Source organism: Physella acuta, unplaced genomic scaffold (genome assembly GCF_028476545.2).
Source record: "Physella acuta isolate Inbredline_101_S28 unplaced genomic scaffold, ASM2847654v3 ptg000579l, whole genome shotgun sequence".
Taxonomy (NCBI): Eukaryota; Metazoa; Mollusca; class Gastropoda; family Physidae; genus Physella; species Physella acuta.
Genome location: NW_026732098.1, coordinates 444945 through 457798, shown reverse-complemented (window position 1 = coordinate 457798; position 12854 = coordinate 444945). Strand labels below are relative to the sequence as shown.

The 12854-nt window shown below is 37.6% G+C and overlaps 1 protein-coding gene across 2 annotated transcripts; it reads left to right on the top strand.

Moving 5' to 3' along the window:
* The first annotated feature begins 1482 nt into the window (after positions 1-1482).
* Positions 1483-9777, top strand: LOC131946997 (innexin unc-9-like). 2 transcript variants are annotated; one of them, XM_059308076.1, is made up of 2 exons: positions 1483-1789; positions 8004-9777. In XM_059308076.1, the coding sequence occupies exons 1-2, from the start codon at positions 1785-1787 to the stop codon at positions 9187-9189; spliced, it is 1191 nt and encodes a 396-aa protein (XP_059164059.1). In that variant the 5' UTR covers positions 1483-1784; the 3' UTR covers positions 9190-9777. The 2 variants fall into 2 exon arrangements, with proteins under 2 accessions (XP_059164059.1, XP_059164058.1); XM_059308075.1 differs by lacking the exon at positions 1483-1789 and adding an exon at positions 4629-4712.
* The last annotated feature ends 3077 nt before the right edge of the window (positions 9778-12854 follow it).

Genomic DNA, 12854 nt, shown 5'->3' with positions numbered 1-12854 from the left:
TCTTCCTTTTTCTTGTTTTAGTTTTTTTTTTAGCAAACAATAGACTCCAGGGTGATCTTTTACCTCCCACCTCCTGTGCCACCCCTCAACTGTGTTTTGGGTCCTTGGAATCAAATGCAATTCGCAATGGACGAAACTAAAATTCAAAGTTTGTCGGTATTTAACATGTAGTCCAGTCAAGGCACGTGATCGTTCTACTTCATTCGGTTTCTTTGATTTCTTGGCGAAATATGGTGGTAACCAACACTACCTATCTGTTTATCCAGCTATGCAGTAACACATTATTTTTTATGCTTGTCGGCCTTCTGGTCTGCCGGCCTTATGGTCAGTCAGCCTTTTGGATGTCTTCCTTATGGCTGTCGGCCTTGTGTCCTGTCGGCCTTATGTACTATCGGCCTTTTGGCTGTCTGCCTTATGGCTGTCGGCCTTATGTCCTGTCGGCCTTTTGTCCATGTCGGCCTTTTGTCCGTGTCGGCCTTTTGGATGTCGGCCTTTTGTCCTACACCCCCCTAAAATATGTCAAAGCTACTGTAAGGGAGATGACTCTAAAATATGTAAGAACCAAGGGAAATGACCCTAAAGTATGGCAGAACTATGGGAGATGACCCTAAAATATGGCAGAATTAATGTAAGGGAGATGACCCTAAAATAGGACAAAACTAATGTAAGGGAGATGACCCTAAAATCGGGCAGAACTAATGTAAGGGAGATGACCCTAAAATCGGGCAGAACTAATGTAAGGGAGATGACCCTAAAATCGGGCAGAACTAATGTAAGGGAGATGACCCTAAAATCGGGCAGAACTAATGTAAAATGAAACAGCCTTTTCCCACATTAAAGTAAGAGCGATAACACATTACATACCTCCCAACATAAGGCGATCTGGCCAAACACACGGTCAAATGTTTACATCAGAGAACAATAAAAATGCTGTTAGGACATGAACTGTGCTAAATACTAATTACTATGATTTCATTGATTTGCCGATCATTAAGCTTTATATAATTGTAACCGAAGGTTACCAAAAAAATATTATCTAAACAATTAGGGCCGTATATAGGCCTAAATATAAACATAAACAAACAAATAATCATAAACTTTTCTTCCGTAGTAAAGGGGTAGGGGCCTGTAGACCGACTGCCCCCCCCCCCCCCAACCAGAGAGATGCCTGAAAGAAACACTGACAGTAAACGGGTCGGATGTAACAGACACATTTCCCCTACACATCCCATACATACATATCTACACCAGGCGCCAATAAATCTGCTGGCCAGATTATTTATTGCTGGAAGTCTGGAAGTGGAGAGGAGTGTGAATGGGTGGGGGGGGGGTCCAACTGGCGCCCTGAAGTTGCACCAAAAAGGGCGGTAAAAAACTGCGAACGTCTGCCACCACGACATGCCTGGCTAAATTTGGCCGCCATCGCCGTGATCTGTGTGACGTAGCTAGCGATAGCAGACGATTAAGTCTTGTGACATCATTAATTTTGCCTGACCCACCCCCAGCAGACGTCTTAAGATTTCCATATCTACACATCTCGCTTACTGTATTTTAACACTTTCTTTAAAATAAACTTGTATGCATTTCTTTAAGTATTGGCCTTGTAAAACACAGAGTAGAAAGTGTTTTGATTTCTCTTTTGGAATTTGTATGTGATAATAGGGTCACGTGATTTTGTAGGTTATCATCTCAATTAGATTTAATTAGTTCAATGTAGAGCTGCTGTGATACACGGGCATTGACAGGACTAGAGGACTTCAGAAGGACAAGAGGACACCAATAAAATGTCGTGAGTATAGCAGTTTGATGGCATTGTCCTGTTTGAATGATGGACATTTAAAATAAATATTTCTGTTCCTCGTGCGACTAAAAAACTCAACCGTCAATTCAGATAGGCTGACTAAAATTTACAATGTACAAACTAATAAATTAAATTAAACAAAAACATTAAATAAAAGAAAAATAGAACTTTCTAGAATATGATTTGATTTATGGATTGTTGACAAAAACAACAAGCATGATTGTTGACAAGTCTGCACCATAAGTTAACGTCCGCACCCATCCAACAAAGTTTCTAATTTTCACATCATAAATCTGGAAGCTTTGACCTCGTTAGTCATGTCGACAGTGTTGTTCTATCTTCTGTGTGCGCAGACTTAACGAAATGCTGAACACAAGATATAATGGTCAGCTGGTCAACTATAGACGGTTTCTGGGTGCTAACTTTAGTCTGAAAGTCTTGGTGCTTAGCTGCACGGGTTGCTTTTGTACTAATCCTTAATCTATTCGCTGCCCTATTTTTTGGTACTTATCATCAGCTCGAGTGCTGCCTGTTTCTCTAAGATTTTCCTATTTAATTCCTGACGTCAACCTAATCACATAAGTGGACTGACGTAGTCTTTCTGTGTATGACGTAGGTCTGTGGAAGATTTGATCGAAACACTACACTTTCAGACATGGGGATGATGTAATTCGTGTCTCGGTATGTAGATTTGACCTGTGAAAATCAGTATAGAAACTAAGGAATTTGACCACAACCTACATGGATACATAGATACATAATCTGGCCAGAGGAGTAGCGACCCTTCCCGGCGCCCGGGGACAAACTTTTCGATTTGCACCCCCCCTCAAACTGTCGATTGATTTGCACCCCCCCCCCCCTCAAGATTTCGATTTGCACCCCCCCTCAAGATTTTGATTTGCACCCCCCCTCAAAATTTAAATTTGCACCCCCCTCAAGCTTTCAATTTATTTTTCCAACCCATTTTGGCGCCCCCTAAGGTCGGCGCCCGGGGACATATGTCCCCCCCCCCCGCCCCCCCCCCCCCTCGCTACGATACATAATCTGGCCATACCACTTTAAAACGCCTGGCTACTTACCTACACAAGCTGCCATATGATTTACACAATATGGCCAATTTTATCTACACAACCTGGCCACATTACCTACACAATTTGGCCACACGATGGCCACATCATACCCACACGACAGACAGACACTGTTATGTTGTCAGAGTGTCTGAATATTTGACATAGAGAGTCAGCAATATGGAACCTCTCGGCTAACCCTCCAAGGGTTCTGTAGAATGGAACTTTCTCGAAAGTTCCACAACTGGCCAGCAACACGTCATAGACAAACCTCAAGTCTGACCCAATATGTGCCACGTGACCCTCAAGTTTTTTTTTTAGTTCTTTTCAATGAACAGATAAAAACTGAACGGTTTTTAAAAAACTAAACCATTTTAGGATCTCCGAATTAATACCAAACTAAAAACTTAACGGTTTTTAAAAAACTAAACCATTTTAGGATCTCCGAATTACTACCAAACTAAAAACTTAACGGTTTAAGGATCTAGGAATAAACTCCAGGAAAAACTAAAAACTTACCAGTTTTAGGGTTTTGAATATAAACATCCATTTCTTACTTGACCTCACCTATCTGAAAGTAAAACAAAACTCTGTGATTTTGTCAAGATTTTGTTGAGTTTTGTCACATTTTATCAGATTTTTTATCTTTTAATGTTCGAACCTGTGATAAAACAGCTTGAAAGATTGTCGATTTTCCTAAAAAGAAATCAGTTTCCTCGAAAAATGAAGGTAGTTTTCAAAGGCGTGTCTATATAGGGGTGCAGGGGTGTGTTTTGTTCCTTGCGCCACGGTCAAAGGGGGGGGGGGTGATTAAAGTATCAATGAAGTTTTTTTTCTATATTCTGTACTGTAGCTGTCGCGAAGTTGTGTTGATGTTGTTTGAAGACTTGTAGTGTTGAATGTGACAACTTGTCACATAAGTCACATACGTCACATAAGTCACATAAGTCACATAAGTCACATAAGTCACATAAGTCACATAAGTCACATAAGTCACATAAGTCACAAATCTTTTGTGTAAATTGACACCAACGATAATAGTCTCGGAAATCCCAATTAAATATTTAAAAAAAAATCATGTACGATGTAATTAAATTAATATGATTATTAAAAAATCTGACTTAGTTTATTGATGGAATTCACTAAAAATCGGATGAATGAAATGTTTTTAGTATTTTCGATAACTAAATAAAAAGCCAAAATCAAATTGGTTTTCAACTTGTCGTTGAAAATGTAAATAAACATGGCATAGCTAGGCCATATGGTTTATAATAATTTTATTACAAAAATATATCGGCAAAGTTTTGAATACCAATTGCCACAAAATGGGGTTTACAAAAGATCGATCACGGAGTTTCTGTACAGCATTCAATACTTGTCTTAAGAAAGTGAAACTTCGGGTTAAACTAAGGCTTGATGAAAATAAATAGAAAAGTATCCTTGAAATATTGAACTTTTGAATTATTTTCAAGCTACCTATTTTAAATATATATACTAACACTAGTGTGATCCACGTCAACAATAATGATGGGAGATTTTCGTCTACTTGTGATGTCCATTGTGACACAAGGAATCGTAAACCACGGTGTAGATTCGTTCTCACCCACCGTGTCCCCGCCCCTGTAACAGATACAGCAATACAACTTTTTTCATCGCAAGTTGATTGAGTGAAACACATGACTATTTCAGTATTTCTTGTTAGGGAATAGTGACACTTACACCATTGTGTCTGACCAAGCTGGTATTTTAACCTAGGGATTACAGATCTCATACTAACACCATTGTGTCTGACCAAGTTGGTATCTCAGGATAAGGATGGTTGGCGAGGACAAAACAGCTCCAGTGTTGGTTTCTTTTGTTGTAGAATGTTTATTTTTTAGTTTTATTTAGTTTATTATTAGTTTATTTAAGTTTACTTTTAGTTTTATATTGAGTTTATTTTTAGTTTATTATAGACTATTTTTAACACGTTTTTCTTAACTCAGCTTCGCGTTTGTGGATGTGTGGATTTGTTTGTTGTTAAAATTGACATCGAAAATTAGCCCACTTCTGATTGTTCTATAGTTCTGAAATTTGGCATGCAGGCTACTTTCGCCTAACAATTTCAGATGCAATCATAAAAACTAGCAATTAGAGACCGTAATTAGCTTAATTTAATTACGCCCAAAGGACCATAAAATTGAGGACATGATTTCTAAAGATACCGACAAGACTGGAGGCTTATAGACACAGTTACTTCGGCCCCAATCGATGTGAGCGCGCTGGCCGTGATCGTATAGTGGTTAGTACTTCGCGTTGTGGCCGCGACAACCCAGGTTCGAATCCTGGTCGCTCAAGATTTTTTTAGTCCGTGTATTTATAAACACTTAGTCAATTCATACTTAATCAAGTCATTAGATAAAGTAGAAAATAAACTATATAAAAAACTTTTTTAAAAACCACGTTTTTCATGTGTAGCAACGGACTAAAAAGGAGAAAATAAAATACTTAAAAAAAACTTTTTAAAAAACCACGTTTTTCTTGTGGACTAAAAAGTAGAAAATAACTATTTACATACATTTGATGAAAAAAAACGTGGGTCGGGCAGATGGGTCGGGAAATTTGATGGTGAACGTACCCACGTTTTTTTTCATCAAATGTATGTAAATAGTTATTTTCTACTTTTTAGTCCACAAGAAAAACGTGGTTTTTTAAAAAGTTTTTTTTAAGTATTTTATTAGTTTTATATTTAGTTTCATATTTTTTTATTTTAGTTTCATATTTATTTTGCTATTAGTTTATTTCTAGTTTAAAAGGGTAAAGTTTCTCTTTCAAAACTTGACAGTCCGTGGTGCAGATAGGTTCTCGCCAAATCTTTTAACTCATTTTTAATCCACTTCTAACGCACATTCATCTCCGATGACAATGCAAGAATCAATACTTTTCAATCTAATAAGACATTAAGCTAGTCATTAAATTTGAAATCGCCCATAAGTTCTCCTAAATGTTTCGGCGATCAATGCTTTTATTAAAGAAAGCAAATAAATTTGTTTTATTTTCTTATTTTTAATGAACTTAAAAGCTTATTTTTATAGAGGATTTTTATATTAAACTATAAACTATGTTATAATTTATGAATCAAATAAATAGTCATTACCAAATTTACGATATTAATGTACTTTGTGTATTTTAGCTTCCAGAGAAACCTCTAAATTTTTAAAGACTTTACAAAAAGTAGAGACTATAGTACTTGATGTATTCCTTTAACTTTTTGTTGTATTTCCTAAAATACAATTTTATTCAACATCGAGACTTGACTTGTTCTATTCGCCTACTTTACACGTTTGGTTGACAAAGTAGGTAGTCTGATGTCCTACTTTATTCAATTGTAACTTTAGTATTTTATTTTCCAAACACAAACAAGCCTCGTTTCTTTTAACCCCAAATTTAATGGTACTTCCAGGCCTAATTTTTCAAATTCAGCGGCTGTATCAGCGTGATTTCAAATATAGAGACGAATTTTTTTTTCTATTTTTTTTATCACTTTCTGCTGTCCTCTCTAACAATGTCAGTGTGGCAGGAATATTTGATTCAGTGTTGAACCTGTTTCGAACTAAAAGGTCAATAGTGCAAATGAAGTAGTTCACCTGTTTCTGCAACTTCGGCATATGAAAGGATGTTATGGTCGGTGCCCATTAAAGTTAGGTGGACTCAGGAATGTTGTACCGACTGGTGCCCGGGATCTGAACTCGAATGATAACTTTGTCTCCAGTAGCTACCCTTGACACCATTAGCTACCCTTGACCCCCAGTAGCTACCCTTGACCCCAGTAGCTACCCTTGACCCCAGTAGCTACCCTTGACCCCAGTAGCTACCCTTGACCCCAGTAGCTACCCTTGACCCCAATAGCTACCCTTGACCCCAGTAGCTACCCTTGACCCCAGTAGCTACCCTTGACCCCAGTAGCTACCCTTGACCCTAGTAGCTACCTTGACCCCCAGTAGCTGCCCTTGACCCCAGTAGCTACCCTTGACCCTAGTAGCTACCTTGACCCCCAGTAGCTGCCCTTGACCCCAGTAGCTACCCTTGACCCCAGTAGCTACCCTTGACCCCAGTAGCTACCATTAACCCCATCTACAGCTTGAGAACCACTTCAAGTCAAATATTCCCATGCTAATTCAAGTCAAATATTCCCATGCTAATTCAAGTCAAATATTCCCATGCTAATTCAAGTCAAATATTCCCATGATAATTCAAGTCAAATATTCCCATGATAATTCAATTCAAATATTCCCATGCTAATCAAGTCAAATATTCCCATGCTAATTCAAGTCAAATATTCCCATGCTAATTCAAGTCAAATATTCCCATGCTAATTCAAGTCAAATATTCCCATGATAATTCAAGTCAAATTTTCCCATGATAATTCAAGTAAAATATTCCCATGATAATTCAAGTCAAATATGTCAATGATAATTCAAGTCAAATATTCCAATGATAACACTACTGTGGAAAATTTACCACTTCAAGTAATCGATTACGATAACCGATATCGTTTTTTAGTAATTAGCATAAACTGCCACGCCCCAATTCGACCCACGCTTGATTGACAAGCTATCTGTTATATCACGTGTTCATGATTGTGGACGAGATGTAGACATGATATTAGCCAGCTGAAGTACACAATCAATTATCATTTTAACACATCGGGTAGACAAAGACACATGCTATTTATAGATGTGTTAGCACGGCACAAAGCCTTTCTATCGTAGAGATAAAGTCAGTTTGGTATTTGTGTACACCGGCGAAAACAAACTGATAGGAAACAAATTGATGGGAAACAAACTGATGGGAAACAAATTGATGGGAAACAAATTGATGGGAAACAAATTGATGGGAAACAAACTAATGGGAAACAAAATTTAAGTTTTACAACAAAGTGAAGGGGAGGTAGTTGCCTCATCTTATTAGTTGTAATTATGTAATGTAATCATGTAATGTAATTAAGCATGTCTAGGTTTATGTCTTTGTTTAGTCGGCTGAGTGACTATGTATATATGTGTATACATATGTGTGTATGTGGGGATGTGGGGTGTGGGGGGTGGTACTTTATTTTGTTGATCTATACAATTAAATTGTTCTTTTTTCTCTTGTAGTTACGCGGCGACAATTTTAGGCAGCTGGGCATCCTACAACAAGTTGGTGTCCAGCAATGATGACGACTGGGTGGACAGACTGAACCATCTCTACACGGTCATCCTGCTGGCCATCTTCGCTGTCTTTGTCACCGGTGGTCAGTATGCCGGCAACCCCATCGAGTGCTGGGTGCCGGCACACTTCACCGGCTCATACAGGTCCTACGCCAAGTCCTACTGCTGGGTCAAGAACACCTACCATGTCCCCATGGACACGCCCATCCCGTCGGTCAAAGGTGAGAGGAGCCAGGAGGAGCTGACCTACTACCAGTGGGTGCCGGTCATCCTTCTCTTCATGGCGCTCTTGTTTAAGTTCCCCGCCTTGGTCTGGAGGGGGTTAAACGGCTTGTCAGGTCTCAGCATTGACAAGATCGTCACCATGACAACCAGTACACAATACGGGGACGAGGCCAAGCGTGAGGAGACGTTAGAGCACATCTCGACATTCCTGGACCGCTGGCTGGACACTCGGGTCAAGCGATGCCTTAGGAGGAACCTCATCAGTCGTCTGTGTGCTTGCTGCGCCGACAGGGGAGGTAAGATCCTGACCACCATCTACCTGCTCGTCAAGTTCCTCTTCCTACTCAACGTCATCATCCAGTTCTTCCTGCTCAACGCGTTCATGGGCGACTGGTACCACGTCTACGGGTTCGAGGTTCTTGAAGGTCTCAGCTCGGATGAAAACTGGACCGACTCAGCGAGGTTCCCCAAGGTGACGATGTGCGACTTTGAGATCCGCCAGCTGGCCAACATCCAGACGTACACGGTGCAGTGTGTCCTACCCATCAACCTCTTCAACGAGAAAATCTTCATCTTCCTCTGGTTCTGGTTTGTCTTTGTGGCCGTCTGCACATCTGGCAACTTCCTGTTCTGGATCTGGCGGGCCCTGGTCAAGAACAGCCAGGCCGCCTACATCAAGAAGTATCTGTCCATCCTTGACCAAGTCAGGACCACAGAAGACAAGAAGTTGGCCCGCAGATTTGCTGAAGAATATCTGCGTGACGACGGCGTCTTTATCCTGCGTCTGATTGCCAGGAACACGAGTGACATCCTGATCGGGGACTTGATCCTCAAGATGTTCAACAGGTTCAAGGACAAGCCGGCCATCAAGGCCAGTAGGACCAATGATGACGAGGATCATCTTTAGAACTGTGTCAACTAACAGATTGAACAAAAAATACATTATTAATAATTTTTGTTTACAATTATTGAATCGATCATAAACAAATGGCTAGACAGCTCGTGTTTGATGCTGACACCAATTGTTATCTTGGTTTGCAATCAAGTATGGTCAACTCGCAGCTGTAACACTGTGACAGGCCTAGGTTCCCTCCAACATTGACTAGACTCATAGGCTATCTGTGGAAAACCTGACTGACAGTTCGACAGTGCATAGTGACAGGGATAAGGATGTCAGTGACAGAGACAGATACGGATAGTAGATTAGGATATCTTAGTATCCTGAGAAAGTATTACGAAAAGCTGACTTAAACAGGGCATTAATAGAAAAAGTACTTCAGGTTTTAAGACGTTATTTATAATCAGTTTCAGATTTCAACAGTATCTGCGAGTGTATTTCAACAGTATCTGCGAGTGTATTTCAATACATTGTTTTTAAGGTGAGCTAAATTCCAGATATTTGCCATTCATCAGCTGATAGAATGTATTCGCATCTTTAAATCACAAAACTAGGCGGCGAATAATATTATATGTATATTAAAATATTTCGCTTTAATTGCACGCATTATTTTTTTTAATACAATGAAAACAGCTTTTAAATCATTTGGTTACTATTACTTGCGTATATTTTTTATTGAATACTAGCCGTCCCGGCCAGGCCGTGCACTGGCCTCTGGGAAAACCTATCTGTAAAGTACTATGACATGCAGAGTTTCTTCGCCCCCGAACGAAATGAAATTTATATAATTTATATAGAAAATATATACTTTTAACAGTGTTTTCGGCCCCCCCCCCCCGAAGAAAGTCTACCGCCCCCCCCCCCCCCCGAAAATTTCAAGTGCCCCCCGGAGAAAAAAGTCTGGAAGAAACACCAAAATCGCATCATGCTTGGGCGCCGGCGTAACCGCCTGATTCAACTTAGTAAACGACTATAGTACCCCAACTTATTCATAGTCTTTTGCACTCACTTAAACGAAAGTATGCACCAAACGCTCACAGAATAACCCAGGGCGCCAAATTGAACCCTACCGGGGTGCCAATTTAGTGAACGATTATAATACCCCTAGCTTATCTGCAAACGGAAAGATAGAAGTAAACATAGAGGACATTTAGGAGCTGGCTTCTTAACTGTTATTGATCAAAATTTTTTTTTTTAGTTTTCGTTTTTTTTAAAGGGAAGTAATTGTGTTTTCCAAATTTATCAAGGGACGCAAAGAGTGCTAAAGAACTAAATGTAAATAATTTACAGACACAATAAGAACTTTTGTGAAAGGTGATAAAATTTTAAAATTTTGTTTGATGGACATGCCGAAAATTATTATTTTAAGTTTAAAAAATGAAAATTGTTTCACAACACTTTCAATATTAATTTTTTAAATAATTAATTTAGACGATAAGCACTTTAGATGTATAACACTATGACGAAGAAGTCTTTTTTCCCCCTTTTTTTTCTTTGTAATCTGCTGTCCGCGGTCACATAAATACAGAATTGAACTTTATATATTAGATTTTATCAAACTCAGAAATTTTTAGATAAAAACCGGTGAAATTATGGGCCATAGAGATAAAAACAGATTGACAAGAGATAAAAAATCTTCAGGTGTACAGTTCAAACTGTCATCGCGAATATTTTCAGGTGTACAGTTCAAATTGTCATCACATCGTCGTAAAATAGATGCAGCTATCTGACGGGTGTTATCTGATAGATACTCGTTACCTATCTATCAATATGGCGATATCTGAAGTGTGCTCTAAGCTATTCCCTCCAGCTCATTTAAACACGTTAATGATATCTGTCTACACGGCATGATAATTAATCAGTAGCATGCATTATATTTGGCTACAGTTACAATAATTAGCTTTATAATATAAAAAATGCATAAAAACGTTTAAATAACAAGCTTTAATGTTATAATGCAGTAAAAAGGAGAAAATAATTGATTTTCTTTAAATATGTATGATGAACTACTATTTAAATAACTAAAAATAAAAGTGTGGTCACTTTATTATCTGTTGGATACCTTTACTAATATTAAAGAGGAGGCCCAAGCTTTTCTATATAGTTATTTAAAAAGTAGTGTATTATTATATTTTTTAAGGAAAATAGTTTATTTTCCTCTTTTTTGTTCATTATTACATAAAAGCTTGTTATTAAGTTTACGTATCACCCCAGTGTATCATAAAAAAGCACATTTTTAGCTTTTGTTTATTTAATTAAATAAACCTATTATGATCATTTATACCAATTTTTTTTATTGTTGATTTAGAGTGACGTAATTTTTTAAATAACCATGGTTACACGAAATTTCATCTAATTAAAAATGCTAAACTTTAATTAATTAATTATTTTTTAAAATTAACTATTCAATTTTAATAAATTTTTCAGTACTATATTCAAGTGAAGTTTGGTTTTAATCTTTGATTAAATATTATTTTCACTATAATACCACGTTATTTTTAATGTGTTAATAAACTTCCTATGACATAGTACAGTTTTAACCAAACCGAGAGCTCACAATATATGACAGCCCAAACATATGTTCCCACAATATATGACAGCCCAAACACATGTTCCCACAATATATGACAGCCCAAACACATATTCCCACGTTATACGACATTTTGACACCTCAAAAAGTTGCAAAGCTATGTGGCTGAAATTTGATATGCATATTTAGCATGTACCATTCTTTAAATCGATCCACTTTGTTAAATATTCCAATAACTGTTGACGAAATTGATGACCTCTATTTTTTTCTCCTATAAAAGTAAAAAAAAAATCATAAAATATTGAAAATTTTCAGTTCTTACATTTTTCCATTAACTTGAATATAAATAGGTTAAAAATATAGTAACAGTTGCCATTTTCAAGGTCATCTCAAAGTCATAACAATTTTAAACTATTATTTCTTACTCTTATCCATAACTTTATAAAAAAAAGAAATTTCACTTTTGGGGTGATACCTATTGCTAAAACGTGTTTAATGCATTTTTTCAGTACTTACATTTTTTAAATACTATAGAGTTAAAACTTTTGCGCACTCAATAAATATGAAAATGCGAGTATAACAGTTACTTAAATAGTAAGAGGACCACTTACTTAATTTAGTAAATTTTAATTAATTCATAAAAAAATGATGTCAGATTGCCTTGCCATTGTGTCTTGACCTACGTGTCAAGTTTAAAACGAATATGTCACTTAGAAGTGCTCGAAATTTCGCTCTCCCGTTTCGATCTATGAAGACAGAAAAACAGACAAAACCACGACAGACAGACAGAGGAAGCAAGATCATAAAAGCTTGTAATAAAAGCTAATAAAAAAAGATAGACGGAAAAGACGATCGGCGAAAGCACAGCTATATTTTTCTGTCGGACAGGTTTCCGATAATATAATGGAAAAAAGCGGAGTTGTGTAAAAAAAAACAACAAAAAAAAAAAAAAAAAAAAACCCAACAAAATAAAAGTTACATCTCTGCTTGAGAAAGTTGAGATAATCCAATAGTCTTAGACCCATAGTCCATATATATATATTGTACAGTCTACAGGGCCTTCGTAAATGTCCTCACGTTAATTAGCCGGATTCCCCCCCCCCCCCATCAGAATCGTCACTGTGTACCACACATTGCACGGCAA

What these genes read in the sequence shown, in the direction of transcription:
- LOC131946997 (XM_059308075.1), top strand. Translation starts at nt 4,684, where the DNA reads ATGGTTGGCGAGGACAAAACAGCTCCAGT. An exon ending in GAGGACAAAACAGCTCCAGT is followed by an intron (nt 4,713 to 8,003) that starts GTTGGTTTCTTT and finishes TTTCTCTTGTAG; the next exon opens with TTACGCGGCGACAATTTTAG.